The sequence below is a fragment of the Pangasianodon hypophthalmus genome, chromosome 13, assembly GCF_027358585.1.
Source record: "Pangasianodon hypophthalmus isolate fPanHyp1 chromosome 13, fPanHyp1.pri, whole genome shotgun sequence".
NCBI lineage: Eukaryota > Metazoa > Chordata > Actinopteri > Siluriformes > Pangasiidae > Pangasianodon > Pangasianodon hypophthalmus.
In genome coordinates, this window is record NC_069722.1 from 20,038,560 (window position 1) to 20,057,084 (window position 18,525).

At 42.7% G+C, this 18,525-nt stretch overlaps 1 protein-coding gene across 1 annotated transcript; it reads left to right on the forward strand.

Annotated features, from left to right (window-relative positions):
* The first annotated feature begins 59 nt into the window (after positions 1-59).
* On the forward strand, positions 60-15,456 carry LOC113528304 (limbin). The gene is made up of 22 exons (XM_026916788.3): positions 60-435; positions 3,432-3,492; positions 3,877-4,037; positions 4,139-4,195; positions 4,673-4,853; positions 5,034-5,134; positions 7,453-7,518; positions 7,626-7,760; positions 7,880-8,028; positions 8,499-8,715; positions 8,821-8,961; positions 9,217-9,392; positions 9,891-10,050; positions 10,144-10,311; positions 10,440-10,723; positions 11,030-11,243; positions 11,319-11,546; positions 11,891-12,087; positions 12,196-12,283; positions 12,370-12,509; positions 12,603-12,698; positions 13,663-15,456. The coding sequence occupies exons 1-22, from the start codon at positions 277-279 to the stop codon at positions 14,069-14,071; spliced, it is 3,588 nt and encodes a 1,195-aa protein (XP_026772589.3). The 5' UTR covers positions 60-276; the 3' UTR covers positions 14,072-15,456.
* The last annotated feature ends 3,069 nt before the right edge of the window (positions 15,457-18,525 follow it).

An 18,525-nucleotide genomic window follows, 5' to 3' on the forward strand; every position in this document is an offset into this window, starting at 1 on the left:
AGCCAATTGGATTCAGGGGGCGGAGCCTCAATTCAGAATTCCTAAAGTTTGGAGTTTTGGGAAAGCTGAAAGTGTCAGGCTCCACCTCTTTTTTTTCCAAAACTAAACAACATGGAGCAGAAAAAGCGGAAATGCGTTTCAACTCTGCTGGATTCCTATGTTTAGAGTGTTTTATTATTATTATTTTTTTTTTTTTAATGTCCATATAGCGAAATATGAGAGAATTCAGTGTGATATAGGAGTTTATGGCGCTTTATGATTTGTCCTGGATGCTAAATGCGTTGGTCTCGTGCGACCTTCTCTTTCTACTTCGCGTGCATCCTATTGTGTTCGGCGCGAGCCGTTCACCGCCGCCACAATGCGCGCGTGCTTACTCTGAAACCGGAGGATAACGGCACAGTACCTCTACCGGAGGAGTGCAGCACCATGGCTCAGGTAGCGCATGCACTTAGGGACGTTATTACAAATGCATGCATCTTCATTTGATGTGACAGTGTTGTGGTGTTTACATGATAATTACTCATATTAATGAAAGTGTTGTTATTATCATCACTGAGGTAAACTATCTTTCTCTCTGTGTGTATGCTGTTTTGTGAGAATGTCTGTGGTTAAAGGAAAAGTCCACCCTGAAACACATCATACACATCACATCAATTGATAGAACTGATTATCTTGTTACAGTGGCAGCTGTCAAGGGGTGGGATATATTAGGCAGCAAGTGAGCAGTCAGTTATTGAAGTTGATGTGTTAGAAGCAGGAAAAATGGGCAAGTGTAAGGATCTGAGCGACTTTGACAAGGGCCAAATTGTGATGGCTAGATGATTGGGTCAGAGCATTTCCATAATGGCAGGTCTTGTGTGGTGTTCCCGGTATGCAGTGGTTAAAAGTGGTCCAAGGAAGGACAACTGGTGAACCGGAGACAGGGTCATGGGCGCCCAAGGCTCACTGATGTGTGTGGGGAGCAAAGGCTAGCCCGCCTGGTCCGATCCCACAGAAGAGCTACTGTACAAATGACTGAAAAAGTTAATGCTGGACTATGACAGAAAGGTGTCTGAACACATAGCTTGCTGCATATGGGGCTGCGTAGACGTAGACTGGTCAGAGTGCCCATGCTGACCTCTGTCCAGCGCTGAAAGCACCTACAATGGGCACGTGAGCATCAGAACTGGACCATGGAGCAATGGAAGAAGGTGGTCTGGTCTGTCATGTGGACAGCTGGGTGCGTGTGCATCGCTTACCTGGGGAAGAGATGGCACCAGGATGCACTATGGGAAGAAGGCAAGCCGACGGAGGCAGTGTGATGCTCTGGACAATGTTCTCCTGGGAAACCTTGGGTCCTGGCATTCATGTAGATGTTACTTTGACATGCACCACCTACCTAAATATTGTTGCAGACCAAGTACATCCCTTCATGGCACTGGTATTCCCTAATGGCAGTGGCCTTTTCAGCAGGATAATGCGCCCTGCCACACAGCAAAAATTGTTCAGGAATGGTTTGAGGAACATGACAAAGAGTTGAAGGTGTTGACTTGGCCTCCAGATTCCCCAGATCTCAATCCAATCGAGCATCTGTGGGATGTGCTGGACAAACAAGTCCAATCCATGGAGGCCCCACCTCGCAACTTACAGGACTTAAAGGATCTGCTGGTAACGTCTTGGTGTCAGACACCACAGCACACCTACAGAGGTCTTGTGGAGTCCATGCCTCAACGGGTCAGAGCTGCTTTGGCGGCGCAAGGGGGACCTACGCAATATTAGGCAGGTGGTTTTAATGTCATGGCTGGCAGGTGTATATGTTTATAGAGAAATATGTATGATGTGCTTAGTGATAATGGTGCTAATATGTTGGTTGGTGCTGTATTTTCGTTATTCCTCTCAGAAGTTAGTGGCTGTGTCGTGCTGACATCACAGGGGCAATGCTAGCACAGTTACAATGGCATTCAATAGGAGAAAAAGGTGCAATGTTTGGGATGATTTGTATGATTTCACTTAGACAGCCTAATGATTGCACTTGCGAAAAACTATGCTCAAGTCTCATTCATTATACAGTGGATAACTTAATCTGGATATTAAAGCTCAAACTGTGCTAAAATCAACAATGACACTGATGCTTATACTGAGGATCTTTCCAACACACAGCACTGTTTTACACTATAGTATATAATTAGAAGAGTAATGATTTATAGTCTCACTATTCGGTGTCACCCCAAAGTGGGGTGTCACTATTCGGTGTCACTCCTTTTTGAGTCTGGTTCCTATCAAGGTTTCGTCCTCATGATGTCTCAGGGAGTTTTCCCTTGCCTGTGTTGCCTCTGGCTTGCTCATTAGGGATCAGTCTTAATCTATATCTATATAAGGATATCTATAAAGCTGCTTTGCGACAATGTCTTTTGTTAAAAACACTATATATATAAACTTGAATGGAATTGAATTGATAACGGTCACGTTTAACGGTCACGACCTTCTTTTCTCACTCACCATTTTCCAGAGATATTTAATGTCGTATTTTTGCTGCATTTGACTAGATGCTCTAACTTCCTGACCTCTGACCAGGAAAAATAAAAGAAAACACTCCCTCAATTTGGATTTCCTATTCAGGAACTCGGGGATAGTCTTTTCAACTCGGAGTTTAACAAGTGATGTCACATCAACATGACTATACACAGCATCATTAGTAAACAAACTAGCATTTTTTTTATCTTTAAATGAGCTGTGCTGTATATACAAGTATTTGCTTTAGTATTTGCATCACTCATTACAGTTAGCTGGCTAGGTTGTTGCTAGCAAAAGGCAAACATGGAGGCGTCCATGTGTTTTTTGCACTTTGTAGTTCGAACTAGGTTGAAAATGACATCTGAGCGCCGATGTCCCACTTCAGAGGTAGGACGATTGCAGCCTAATGCTGAAACCAACACAGAATCAGTGGAGACAGCAAACATTGGAGTCAAAGTCCAGAATACAACGCAGCTATACAACGCCGTTGCTCTGGATTAAGGCAGAGACCTGGGTTGGCTGATTAGCAGTCTCTGAGAAGCACATTAGTGCTGACAGCGGTATTTGGAAGCCTTTGTGTGTGAGGCAGAGTGTATAGACGAGGACGTAAGAGAGCTGGACAGACTAAAGGACTAAAGCGCTGCTGCATCACTCTCTTTAGGTAGAGATGAATTATCACTGGCACCACTATAAGCAGGTAGTCAAATGATACTGTAGATAATGTAGGAAACTGTTAGCCAAAGTGAAAATGACCAACAGGTTGATTAAACCAAATTTCAGAATTTAATCATAAAATAAACCTCTTGCATAATTGAGGACTACATGTTAATTATAAAGATGAATCTACATGTCATTCAGGGTGTTTTTTTTCTTTATAAGCACTATACAAATAAAATTGAATTGTATTTATGCACTCTGTGTATTACTGTTTTGTGCAGTGCTCAAGTTCGATTGGATTCGATCAGAGGAATCAGTGTGAGCATTTGGACCTTAATGCAGGTAAAACACCCTGTTAAACTTCAACGCTGAAAAGAGTACATTTCCGTTAACGCTGAGACAGAGCCAGCGTTTGGTAGCTGACATGCTGCAATGGCTGAGCTGCGTTATTGGAAGGTGTATTTCACATTGTTTTCAGCTCTCTGTGACCTGTCAGCATTACCAAAATGTTTTTAAATTAAGCTAGAAGCTTTACTATAGTTTGGCCTATGAAAAGGTTTACACACAACTTTATTAAATGATTAGTAAATGAGACCCCATTGACTCTAGTGGTGGTGTCTGCTTGAGTTAGGTTTGATATTTGATGAAATTTAAACATCTTACTATACTTTATAGTGTACTTGAGACTTTAAGTAAGAGAGAAATTCTATTTGTCCTGAAAAACAGGAAGCACTTTCCTCTTAAGTCAGTGGAACGAGGAAGTCACTGTCTGCTCAGCGGCCCCTGAGGGACCCTGGGGACACAGCCTGTACGCTCTGATTGACCAGCTGAGAGAGACAGTGCTTTGGCGAAACCATCAGAGAGGGCCACGACACACACTGCCTCAGGTGAGACCTGTCTACCTGTCTCCTGTCTCACAGCAGCACAACAGAGTGCTGATTTGAAATATATCTGTCTCTATATGATTTATATCTACTTCCTGTTGCAGATAGGGTCTGCTGTAAAGTCATCAGAATTTGGTGTCCAGTTCCAGAAATGTGCTCAGGTACTACCATATCTCTCTCTCTTTCCCTCTCTCTCTCTCTCTCTCTCTCTCTCTCTTCCTTTCTTTCCTTGTGGTTCATAGTGTTCTCTTTTGTATCTCTTTCTCTCTCTCTCTCTCTCTGGTCTTTGTTGTTGTGTTCTCCCATGTCTCTCATAATATTCTGTCATTTGCTGTGTTCTTTCTTGGTGTTTTTTTTTTCTCTCTTGGTTCTCCGTCTCTTTCCGTCTCACCATCACCTCTCTACCTTGGTATTCTCTTTCACTGTGTTCTCTCTCTTAGCAGTCTCACTGCTGTTCTTTGTGAGATCCTGTTAAAAAGCTGCACTATTTAAGTCCATTATGTTTAACTGACTGACTACATCACCTGTTGAGTGCTTCCATGTTCCATGAGACATCAATGGATATAAAGCTTCTCAGCATGTGCTTTCATTGGATATTATTTATTTTCTGTGTGTGTGTGTGTGTGTGTGTGTGTCAGGTGGAAACAGGAAGTGAGTTTCCCCAGGTAAGTGTCTACCTGGTGGTTAAAAACCTTGAGGGCGGAACAGACCTATCACAACTCAGTATACGTGACACCATCTCTGACATCGTCAGCCTGCAGACCAATGGGAAAGTGCAGGACAGAGAGTACCAAACCTTCAGCATGGACACACTGCCCGGTATACACACACATAGACACGCACACACACACACCCCAAACCTTCAGCATTGGACACACTGCCCGGTACATGTGCACACAGTCAGCATGGACCCACTAGCTACACAACCCAGGCCATATTATTCCTATAAAATTTTTAAACATTTTATTTTATGTTTTGTGTGTATGTGTGTGTGTTTAGCTGGCTCCAGTTATGCTGTATCATACACAGCAAGTGTGAAAGGTAGCACAAATGAAGATCTGTTTCTACCAGCGTTCCTCACCTTCTCCAGCACATCTCAGGTATACACACACATGCACACACACACACTCACGCGTACACACACACGCAGGGATCCCTGCTGAAGTCATGTTCATATTAAACCCACTAACAATTTGTCTATATATTGTTTCATAAACTCACTGAGTGACTGACTCATTGACTCACTGATCCACTCACTTGCTGACTGACTCACTCACTGTCTCTCTCTCACTCACTGACTGACTCACTGATCCACTCACTCACTCACTCACTCACTCACTCACTCACTGACTGACTCACTCACTCACTCACTCACTCACTCACTCACTCACTGTCTCTCTCTCACTCACTGACTGACTCACTCACTCACTCACTGTCTCTCTCTCTCTCTCACTCACTGACTGACTCACTGATCCACTCACTCACTCACTCACTCACTCACTGACTGACTCACTCACTCACTCACTCACTCACTCAGTCACTTACTCACTGACTGACTCACTGTCTCTCTCTCTCACTCACTGACTGACTCACTGACTGACTCACTCACTCGCTCACTGACTGACTCACTGTCTCTCTCTCACTCACTGACTGACTCACTCACTCACTCACTTACTCACTCACTGTCTCTCTCTCTCTCTCTCACTCACTGACTGACTCACTGATCCACTCACTCACTGTCTCTCTCTCACTCACTGACTGACTCACTGACTGACTCACTCACTCGCTCACTGACTGACTCACTGTCTCTCTCTCACTCACTGACTGACTCACTGATCCACTCACTCACTGTCTCTCTCTCACTCACTGACTGACTCACTGATCCACTCACTCACTTGCTCACTGACTGACTCACTGTCTCTCTCTCTCTCTCACTGACTGACTGACTCACTCACTCACTCACTCACTCACTGTCTCTCTCTCTCTCTCTCACTCACTGACTGACTCACTGATCCACTCACTCACTCGCTCACTGACTGACTCACTGTCTCTCTCTCTCTCTCACTCACTGACTGACTCACTTACTCACTCACTCACTTACTCACTCACTGTCTCTCTCTCACTCACTGACTGACTCACTGATCCACTCACTCACTCACTCACTGTCTCTCTCTCTCTCGCTCACCAATTGACTCACTGATCCACTCACTTACTCACTCACTGTCTCTCTCTCTCACTCACTGACTCACTGATCCACTGATCCACTCACTCACTGTCTCTCTCTCTCTCTCTCTCTCGCTCACCAATTGACTCACTGATCCACTCACTTACTCATTCACTGTCTCTCTCTCTCTCGCTCACTGACTGACTCACTGATCCACTCACTTACTCATTCACTGTCTCTCTCTCTCTCGCTCACTGACTGACTCACTGATCCACTCACTTACTCATTCACTGTCTCTCTCTCTCTCGCTCACTGACTGACTCACTGATCCACTCACTTACTCACTCACTGTCTGTCTCTCTCTCTCGCTCACTGACTGACTCACTGATCCACTCACTTACTCATTCACTGTCTCTCTCTCTCTCGCTCACTGACTGACTCACTGATCCACTCACTTACTCACTCACTGTCTGTCTCTCTCTCTCGCTCACTGACTGACTCACTGATCCACTCACTTACTCACTCACTGTCTCTCTCACTCTCTCACTCACTGACTGACTCACTGATCCACTCACTTACTCACTCACTGTCTCTCTCTCTCACTCACTCACTGAATCACTGATCCACTCACTTACTCACTCACTGTCTCTCTCTCTCTCTCTCTCTCTCTCTCTCTCTCTCTCTCACCAATTGACTCACTGATCCACTCACTTACTCATTCACTGTCTCTCTCTCTCGCTCACTGACTGACTCACTGATCCACTCACTCACTTACTCACTCACTGTCTCTCTCTCTCGCTCACTGACTGCCTCACTGATCCGCTCACTCACTCACTCACTCACTGTCTCGCTCTCTTGCTCACTGACTGACTCACTGATCCACTCACTTACTCACTCATTGTCTCTCTCTCTCACTGACTGACTCACTGATCCACTCACTTACTCACTGTCTCTCTCTCTCACTCACTAACTGACTCACTGATCCACTCACTTGCTGACTGACTCACCATTTCTCTCACTGACTGACTCACTGACTCACTAACCCACACAACTGATTGACTCAGTGACTCACTGATCCACTCACTTGCTGACTCACTCTCTCTCTATTTCTCTTTTTCTCTCTTGCCTGCTCACTGACTGACTCACTGATCCACTCACTAATGACACTCACTCACAGTCTCTCTCAATGACTCACTGACTCACTGCCTGATTCACAGATTGTTTAAGTGATGGATTGTGTTTTTGTTTATACAGAATGATATAAATTTAATTGGGCCTGTGGTGGTGAATTTCACTCTGAGGATAAATACTACTGAAAAGGTGAAAATACACATACAAGAAAATGTGATTCTGCTGTTTAACATGGATGCTAAATAAAAATGATTCATTTCTGATTGATTGTGTGTGTGTGTTTGTGTTTTCCGCAGGTGTGTGTGAATCATGCCTTACACTTTGCAGGATTCTGCGTAGCTTTTCTGATCTCCACACTTCTGCTGTCTTTCACACTACTCACCGCCAGCTGCTTCTACAAGAAGTGCTTAATGCGCACACCTCAGCATAGGGTAAATCACACACACGCACACACACACACACACACACACACACACACGTACACACAGAGCACAGAGCACAGTGCTGCGCTTAACTAATGATGGTGCTGATTTGCACTTATGCTTTTTAGAAGAGGTGGAGCTTTAGTGTAGAGGCGGAGCCAGAGGAGGCTGTTTCTAACACCAGTGACACAGCCAATGAGGACGCTGCGTTTGAGGATAGAATTGTTGACATCATGGCACTGGAGGATCCACAGGACATGTCACATGCTCTGGACAAGTAAGAATGAGACCTTAATAACCTCTAACCCCTGACCCTTACTCCATTACGTCTAACACTAACTCCTGAACTCGAAATCTCTAATGTTACAGCTTAACACTAAAGATTAAGTATCTAACCCCATAGCGTCTAAATCCTAACCTCTAACACTAATCCATAAAACTAATTCTTAGGCCAGAGTTATACTTACCCTTGTTCATATACCCTTGTTCATGTACTTACCTGCGTACCTTTTGCACTGAGGGATTAATATTTCTGTCCACTAGAGGGCAGAGCAGAGCGGAAACATACATTGGCAATCTCAGAATACCTTCTTTGACCACTTTATCTGCTCTTTCAGCAATTTCTTTTCAGCGATACGCTAAGAATTAAGCTATTTATGTAAATATAGATCAAATTAATGACACTCTTTATTAGCTCACACTATTATTTTCCACCTTTCCCATTTATCATATCTCCCTGTCTTTCAGTTTCGAGATGTCCTCTCTGTTGCGGGGTGCCGTGATGGTGGAGTGTGTGCGTGTACAGATGCTGAAAGGTGTGTTTAGGGTATTAACAGCCAGATTAACCGGGTCCAGTAATGAAGTCAGCATGGTGGACCTGCTCAGTCATGTGACCGACATGCAGGAGGATCAAAAGTCACAACTTAACACACACTCTACCACTGAAGCACACACAGAGCGACAGGTGACACAGACACACATTATAAGGAATCATTAGACCAGCGTTAGTCTGTTTAAACCAGCTTTGGTCACATGATGTGTCTGGGTATGTGTGTATGCGTGCACATAGCACGTGGAGCAGCGGCGTTTGGAGGCGTTACGCAGGAGAGAAGAGCTCCACATCATCATCAGTGAGGAAATAGAGGAGGCGGCAATGACGGGGGGAACACACATGGCCAATCAGCTGCTGCACAGATACTATACCTGTCAGGTATCCCAGAAGGTCTACATCAACGTAGCAGTGACACTCAACATATAAACCAGGAAGTCTAAAATAAATGAACACTATGCCTAAAAGTCCACCCTGAACTATTTGCTTATTAACCAACAAATTAGCAGACAGAAGAATCTCTAAACACATCACAAATATTTCAGTATAAACAATTTGAATGTGTTTCAGGGTGGAGTATTAGTAATAAGTAATTCACTTATACCCGTGTGAGTGATTGAGATGCTCCGCCCACAGGATCAGCTGGAGTCAGTGCTTGATCTGTTCATAGCCAATCAGAGAGCAGCGCTCAGTGAGCAACAGGCACAGCGGCGCTTTCTGTTGCAGGGTTTGCAAGATCTACAGCGTTCCATGTGTGACATGTTCAGTGCTTTCTCTCGCCACATCGACAGCTGGTTCACCCACATCCGCAGGTACACAGCTCTCTCTCTCCATGTCTCTGTCTGTCTCTTTCTTTGAGAGATAGACACTCTCTCTATCTGTCTTCTATTTTAATTGAATTGGATGGATCACGTGCACTGACAGAGCATGAACAGTCAGGTCCAGAATAATTGGCAATCTTCATGGAAGAAAATGAGAATGGATAATATGAACATAAAATATTTGTTTTGTAATTATTATTTCATGAACAGCACTGAGCCTCCTCCTGTAACGTCTAACAAGTTGGAGAAAAATGAAGGATAAAGGGATCCCACATGGACCACATTGCAAAACACTCATTTTGTATTGATTTGTATGTATGTTTGGAGTCATTATCTAAGGTTAAGTCACTCATCTAAGGTTAAGTCATAACCTTCTGGCAGAAGCATCCATGTTGGTGGGGACTAAATTTCCCTCAGAATTCAGCAAATCACAGTGAAAGCTGTATTAATAATTAGAAGGTTCTCAGAAGTGTGTGTGTTTGTGTGTAGGGAGGGTGTTCTCTCTGATCAACACTGTGTGCAGCAGTTGGAGCGTGCTCAGTCGGAGCTCCAGCGTGTCCAAAAAGGTTTTGAGGAAACGCTGGGCCGAGAGCGTAGGTCAGCCCATTGTGACATCATCAAATCGAGACGAGCACGCATCGCTGAGACGGTACACATTACAGCACATGCACATTAGCTTTCATAGAGTCATGACTTTACATTAGTTTAACCTCATGCTGTGTGTGTGTGTGTGTGTGTGTAGCTATTTGAGCAGAAGCATGAGCAGCAGGATTTGGTGTGTGGGAGTGTGTGTGACGGACCGCTGGAGGACTACTTGATGCGCTGGCAGACGCTCCTCTGTGCTCATAACACACACCTCTCAGAACTTATTACACACCTGGACCAGGAGGCAGCAGCGCACATACGGCGGGTACACACATACACACACACACAGACACACACATTATACACTTATGCTCTCAGTCATTTTACACATATACTCTTATTCCCTGTCCTCCCTTTCACTGTGTGTGTGTGTGTGTGTGTGTGTGTGTGCAGGTGCTGGTGTGTGTGCTGCGAGATGCTGTAGCCGACCTGAAGCAGGTGGAGTGTGAGACAAGTGAGTCGCTGCAGGAGGCAGGCGTCCCACGTTGGCTCCTCCTCCAGATGAGGGCGGGGTCAGTGGTAGGCGGATGCCTGGCCGACACAGAGGCGGAGCTTGGTGTTCGGAAGAGGGAGGCGGCTAAAACGCTACGACTGACACGCAGCAGAATTCAGCAAATCAGAGAAGAGGAGCTGCAGCAGCAGAGAGAAAGGAGAGAGAGAATGCACACATACTGCAGGTGTGTGTGTGTGTGTGTGTGTGTGTGTGTGTGTGTGTGTGTAGCCCTGTGTAACACTGTCAGGGACATGACACAACACGGCCAGAGCTCTTTCGTTTTCAATATGAGTTGGAGATTTTGCAGAGATAGAAAGCGAGCTGGAAAAAAGAATGAAGACTTGAAAGTTGAATTAAGTTTAACTTTATGCAAATGATAAGAGAAGCGATGTGGTGAACAATTGTTGCTTGTGGGCGTGGCTTGTCGCTTGCTAGTGTGAACATATGGTAATGTGTGTGTGTGTGTTATGTATGCACCTCTCTCTATCAGGAGTGTGTGGGAGAGTCAGTGTTCTCTGTCGGAGAGTGATCTGCTGCGTATGCAGTTGGAGTATGTGAAGAGTGTGTGTCATCTGGATCGCTGCCTGGTGCTGCCACACTTGCTACAACGAGAGAAGGGATGCAACATTCCGACCAATCAGAGCACAAAACACACTCTTGATCATGCCTCTGGTGATCCCTGCCCGATCCTCACACATGCGCAGGTGAGATTTCAGAATTGTGTTTGTGTGTGTATATATTTTTTAAAAATTCACTCTCTCCTTTCCTCTTTCTTGCAGGTTTGCGTGTGCAAGGATGAGGTGTGTGTGTGCGAGGACGAGATGACTTCGTGCGAGGAGAGAGTGACGATGCAGGTTGCGGCTGTGCAGTGGGACAAAGTGGAGAGGAAGAACCGAGTTCTGGAAACACACTCCGCTCTTCTGATGCTACAAAAACTGCTGATGCAGACAGTGTCACATGCACTTGTGGGGGAAGAGCTCTCACACGCCATACACACACACAGTCTGGTGAGATGCTTTTCTACTCACTGTAGATGTAAAGAGTGGTTATTTGAGTTACCACAGCCTTCCTGTCACCACAGCTCAAACCAGTCTGGCCCTTCTCCTCTGACTTCTGTCATGAACAAGGTGTTTGTGCTCACAGACCTGCCATTCACTGGATGTTTTTTGTTTTTCGCACCATTCTCTTTAAACTTTAGAGACTGCTGTGTGTGAAAATCCTAGTAGATCAGCAGTTTCTGAAATACTCAGACCAGCTTGTCTGGCTCCAACAACAAGCAGGGGGGTTGGGTTGGAACCGTGGCACACACACACATAAAACTCTCAATTCTTAGCAGTTTCTCTGTGTTCAGGCATTAGAGGAGGCGGAGCTACTATTGCAGAAGGAGGAGTCTGAGTGGGAGCGGTCCATGGATGGGCTTGGTCTCAATAAACTCTTGACTCCTGATGAGGAAGAATTGTTCCGAGTAAACGCAGAGTGCACGATCACTGAGTGCCTGCAGGAGGCACTGTACAAGAGACAGCAGCTCACACACACCCTCGCTGAGAGGTAAGACCACACATGGGAGGAGTTCATGTAAGGAGTTAAGGTGTGTGTGGAAAATACTTTCTAGAAAAAGAAGTCCCCAAGAGTGTGTGTGTGTGTGTGTGTGTGTAGGTTGAGGATGGAGATCAGGAGGCAACAGGTGATGGAGGATCTGAGGGAACAGCAGGAGCTAAAGAGGCTTTACACACATTTTGACCAGGTAATGGTGTGTATGTATTTGTGTGTTTGTGTGTGGAGGATTTCCATTCCTCGGTGTTAAATTCATTAGTGTGTGTGTGTGTGTAGGATCTCCTCCTTGTTGCCTTGCTCGTCAAACTCAGTGGTGTTTCAGAACCAGTTCTCCAGCAGCTCCTGTGCCTCCTGCTGCCTACACAGCCTGAAAGAGAACTACAATCACTCATACACACACTTGCACCTAAAGAAGGGTAACAAACACACACACACACACACACACAAATAAATTCCCTGTCTGTTACACTCACAGTTATGCGTGTTGTGTATTTGTGTATTGCGTGCAGACGGATATTAGGACCCTGCTGCCATCTGGTGGAAAAACTGAGGAATGATGTAATCAGCAAACACGTGTCACCTGGCTCTCACACACACACTCACAGGTGAGTAAAGAGGCTACTGCACTATACGTTCCCTAGTCTTGTAGTGTTCCTGTGTAGTCTTGTTGATGCATCATTATAAGTGAAAAATATTAAGCACTGTAACCTTTCTAATCATCCATCATAATGCATTCTGAGTATGTTCTGCTCGACAAGGAGAGGACAAGGCCTTTAAAAGCCTGTTTAGGGATGTAGTGTGTGTCGAACATACACTACATTCTAACTTTGAGCCGTAGTCAGTGAGTATTTAATACTGAAATTGGACATACAATAGCTATTCAGACCTAAGATGTAACTCCAGACTATTTAGAAGTTATATGAGAGTTATGCACACACATTATAATTTCAGGACCTCGAATTAGTATCTTGTGTAGACAGTTGCTGTCTTTGCACAATATAAAAAAATAAAATGCAAACTTCGAAGATGTGCTGGATCATGTGCTATTTTATCAGCTGCTGTATAATGAGTGTAGAATCCATATTGTTAAATTAAACTAGATTTGTTTACATATATATATATATATATATATCTCGGCAAAATACTAGAGTTGTATTAGATTTTATTTCAATGCTGCTATCTTCTCAATTATGCTAAATCATTGCATTTGTTTTTTGTTTTTTTTTCTCATTTTTAAATTGTCTGCTTTTGCATTACATATATTACATTTGACCGAAAAGAAAAAAATCTATTTCCTTCTCAACCTCGGAGGCATGAACTGCACTCAGGTAATTTGCATAATGTGAGTGAGGCATCCAGAAGATCGACTTGAGTATCTGCGTAACCCGACTCTGAATACGCATAACTTTCCCTGCTTAAATATCGATAAATCTCCAACTCTGAAGACAGCTCTTCGTTGTTAATTAGTGGCAGTCTATTCTTTAGAATTGAGTGTGTGTGAGAGTGAGAGGCTGTGAACCTTTAGCGAGTTAAACTCCCCGGATTCCCATGATGCACTGTACTCCTCAGAATGCTGAAGAAGAAGAAGCAGAAGCTTGTAGAAAAGCTCTTCTCCAGATCTCATGCAGACAATTTAGGGCAAAACCCACTGCCAGCAAGCAGCCAGCCAATCACTGCGCCCGCTACACAAAAGGAAGACGCTTCTACTGTGGTGGGAGAGACCACGCTGGAGGGGGTGGAGTGTACAAGCCATGCTGGTGAAGTGGAAAAGGCTGCAGGCAGTGAAATGGCAGAAGAAAGACTGTTTACTGTCCGCTGTGCACCAGGAGGAAACCTGGAAAACACACACGTGGGACATACTACACACACTACACATACACCACACACTGCAGACGCATCACACGTGTCACACAGTCACAGGAAGAGGAGGAAGTTTAAGTTTAAAAAGGGAGCAGTGGCTCCTCAAGAGCAGACATGATGAAAGGAGAAACCTAGATAAATGTGAGACAACAGAGAGAAAGAAATGGCGATTATGGAGACATAGAAGGTGAGGTAGGGAGACAAAGGTGGAGAGGGGAAGGGAGAGAGACGGAGAGTTTGGTCCATTGAGCATTTACAAGGAATGTTATTTCCGAATCCTCCCGCAGATGTCTCCTGTCTCTCATATCATTCCACAGACATTCACTTTCACTCAGCAACTTAATAACGCTGCACAAGCAGTTCTATTCATCTAATCTCACGTTACAATTAAATAAAATGTAAGTGTTTAGTTGGAAATGGCTATAATCACAGACAAGCGACACTAAGCACAATTAAAGGCTTGAGAGCTGTGATTTGATTCCGCACGTTAACGTATTTCCTTTTGAAACAAGAGGACGGAGTGTTCCTTGACTCAAAGGCTTGACACATTTCCCACACAGAGAACGTTATTCGAGATAAGCCACGCCTCCTGCTGAATCTAACCAGACTCGAGAGTGGCTTAGCAAACTGGCTAAATAGGAGACCTACACATTTTTAGCTGCGTAGGATTTCTCACTGCCAACTTGCCCATTGTGACTGTCATGTTCCATGTACACATACCGGCTCTAATCACAAGGTATTGCTTGAAAGGAGAATAACATACAGGAAGCTGCACAACCACAACTGCATGAATGACCCATGTTTGCAATTTGTTGTGCCTAGTTTATTTACAGGAGCATGACAAATGTGTTCTAGAGAGCATTTGATTAGAAACCAATTGAACAAGTGCACGATAAAGCACCAAAAAAAAAAACAAACTTGCTGACAAAACATTTTTATATACTGTCTTATTTACCGTATGCACCAAGAGACTCGTACAAAAAGCTCTAAAACATCCAGTTTTGAGTTGATGGCGCTTTTAAGCAGACAGGTGTTACTATGCTGCTGTGTGATTTCTTAAAGGACTACCTTTTGTAGCTGTAATAAAATCATTTCCTATCTGTATTGTGTGTAAGTAATTATAGATTTAGTGAGTAATAAGCATGTAACAAGCATGTAATTACGTGGGTTACAGTAGCTCAAGCTCCAGCTGGTCGTTTTCACTGATCACATAGACCTGATCATCTGTTAGGGTTTATTTTAGTGATGATCTGTTTACTGTCAGTAGAGATCCCCATTATGAGTGCATTATGGCCAAATTTTGACTCAGCCTGTTTATCTCATTAAAAAAAAAAAACTTATTCGCTGCATTTATAGCCTACAATGAGTATCAACATTCTGTTACGACTTTCACTAGTCCACTCTGTAGGTCACGTTCTGCACTACAATAATTTTACACTGGCATCTCCACTATGCTATTGAATAAAACTGATTTGTAATAAATACATTTACTCTGTTTCTAAATATATTGGGACCTCATTTATCAGTCTTTCAGTAAAGCTGTGTGTAAATGTTTGCGTAATGTGAACTGAACTAAAAATTTCCACTGGATTTACAAATGTTTTGATTTTCTTAGTACTCGTGTGACTATGTTAATGAATACCAATCGCCTAAAAATGACCAGGACAGCTGATTTGTATGTGCTGATGCCCACAAAACTCTGTAAAAGGCAATGCTCACAAAGCTGAATGGCAAAAAAGACTTCCTCAGAGGTAGAAGTGAAAGTTATTTTGAAACACGTCTAAGCCAATAGAAATAGATATTAAAATTAGCAGTGTGACACCTGAAAATGCCAAAATCTAGATGCAAATTACAGAAAAAATGAATTAGATATGAATTAAATGAGGAGATACAAGAATGGTTTGACATGAAAATGGAGGAAAAAAAATTATATATACGTCTATGTACCCAGGTGATCGTGGACACCAAGCACATCACACGGAAACTTTTTTCATTCGTAGCAAAGGGTCTTGGTAACAGTCGGCCAGAAATCTCTTGTAAACCAAAGCACCCTCTCTGATGCTGCGTTGGAAAAGCAAGTGAGGAGAATACAGCACATTTTCAGCTTGAGTCGTACCAGATCGGTCACTTATCGGTCACGTAGTGCTGGCTCTAATAATGTGTTGTAGTATTAAAAGAAGATGCAGTGGCCAATGGAACCAAACTTGTACACCATCTGAGCCATTGCAGCATGTCCTTCTTTTATAGGGCGGCATTTCCTCTTAATTGAATGTCTTAATTTATGGATTTTTTTATTGGCCCGCATTCTTTAATTAATGGCGTTAATGAATCGACTGGGTTTCACAAAATTTTCATCAATTTTTTTTTTTTATGTATACTTGAAATAAATAAGCCATTTAATTTCCACAGCATAATCTGTATACAAAAGCGCAGTAATTCATCACAGCTTGTATGATTTGAAGCTGATCAGTCAAGGATTAAATTGGTTAGTCTTCTTATGTGTAAATTTACACACTCAGACGCACAAGTAGGACATGAACGTTTTTCTGAACTTACGGGATTTTCATGAATACCAAATTTATTGTGTAAATGCTTCTAGGAATGATTTACGAGTTAATCCGCTCATATCAGTTTGATAAATGAGTCCCTTTGTGTGCAGTTTGTGCCGTACGTGACATACAGTGGATATACAACCTTGTTAAAATTGCAGGTTTTTGTGACCAAGATTAAATCTTGTCAGATCTTTTTTCTAACTTTTATATATGTTTGGTCCCTACTGTTTGCTTTTTAGTTTTTCACTGGACCTCTGAGACTACTGTAGCTAAAAATAAAACAAAACAAACAAACAAAAAAGAAGATTTAGAAATAACAATAAGATTGCAGAGATTAACTATATCATTTGAAGTGTGTATATGAAGATCTGGGCATGAAGTGACAGAAAAGATTTAGCTACTGTACCAAACTATAAACAAAACAAAAAAATTAGTGAAAATATTTGGGGTACCAAGAAAACGGTGTAGATTTTATTTATTCTTTCTTTTACTGGCACAACTGGCTGCAGCAACTGAACCACTTGAAAACGTCTTTTCTGTGAAAGCAGATTTATTATAAAAGACTGTAATATGAGGTGTAGAAAAAAAAAAACCCTCTAAAGCAGGTGAGAAATGTTTTGTCGACTCACACACACACACACACACACACTGCATTCATTACTCAGTAATTAACATTAGGGGTTGACGATAAATAAAACATAAAAAGCTGGAGATCCTTTTACTTCGGGCCAAATCGCAATCTGAGAGCTGCAACAAGAGCCATAAAAGAAACAAAACCACTACAAGCATTGTTTCTGTCCTAGCAGGGCCTGGATAAAGCGTCTGTATATGGAGATGTTCGATTACAACGAAAGAAGAAAATGTTCTGATATGCATCAGATTACCATTAACTCTCTTTAAGTCTTAAACTAAATCCCATTATAAACTGAATCTAATCCCCTAAAAAAAAATCCTGTCTAATCCTGTCTCAAAGCGAATCTATCTAACAGATATAAGTTTTATATTTTGCTAGATAATGGCAAAAGTAATAAATCACGTTTAAAAAAACATCTTCAAGGGGCATTCTGGGATTTTACCTGCAGAGAAAGAAGAACCACAATCCTAGCTATGAGAATCCATTTTAAACACAAAGGCAAATATCATTTCAGTTAATGTTTTATTTATTATTGCTCAGTATAGTAATTATTTTGATACTTAGAAAATTATGCACGAGACAGAACAAGGAGAGTCAACAACAACGTTTCCAAAATGAATCATTCTGAATCATTGTCTGAACTGAAACTCATCCTAAATTGAATTTTGTCCCAAATCAAATCTTACCGCAAACTGAAACTTGGTCCAAATGAAGTCCCAGACCGCCACAAGTTAAAACCGTGCACAGCTGAATATTGTCCCAAACAGAAACCCAGGCCAAACTAAATCTTGTCTAATAAAATTGGAATATTAAATACAAAGAAATGTAAAACCAAATCTTAAGGACTATGTAACTTTCGCTAACTGTAAAGCAAAACCTAAATGATTATAAACAAAGCACTGGTGCTTTTTTTTTTGTGTACTGTTGAAACATGCTCTGACAAGTTTGCAGAAACACTCATGGAAATCAAATAACACCTTAAAGCTTCATACATTAAACAAAAAAAAATTCAATATAGTGCTGCGTGCATGGCTGTGGTCTCTCAGAGAAATTCAAGTCTTCAGCATCACTGGCACCGAGACGCACAAGAGAACATGATCCAACACACTGCGTACGATTCACGAAGAAGTCATAACAGTGTTTTTTCTTTTTCTATTACAGAAAGACATTACCTGGGCTCTGAAATAGAAAATCTAACGAGAGAGTCTCTGTTTTTCACATCAGATATGAACTTGTTTTTGTTCTTCAGGACAAAAAAAAAAATTCCAACTTGGAGTGCAGTTATGACAGAGCACCCTCTACTGGAAAGAGAGAGAGAAAGAGAGAGAGAGAGAGCACAGCTAATAAAGGATAGCTGTGATCTGGTGAGAAACGCAGCCAATAAAT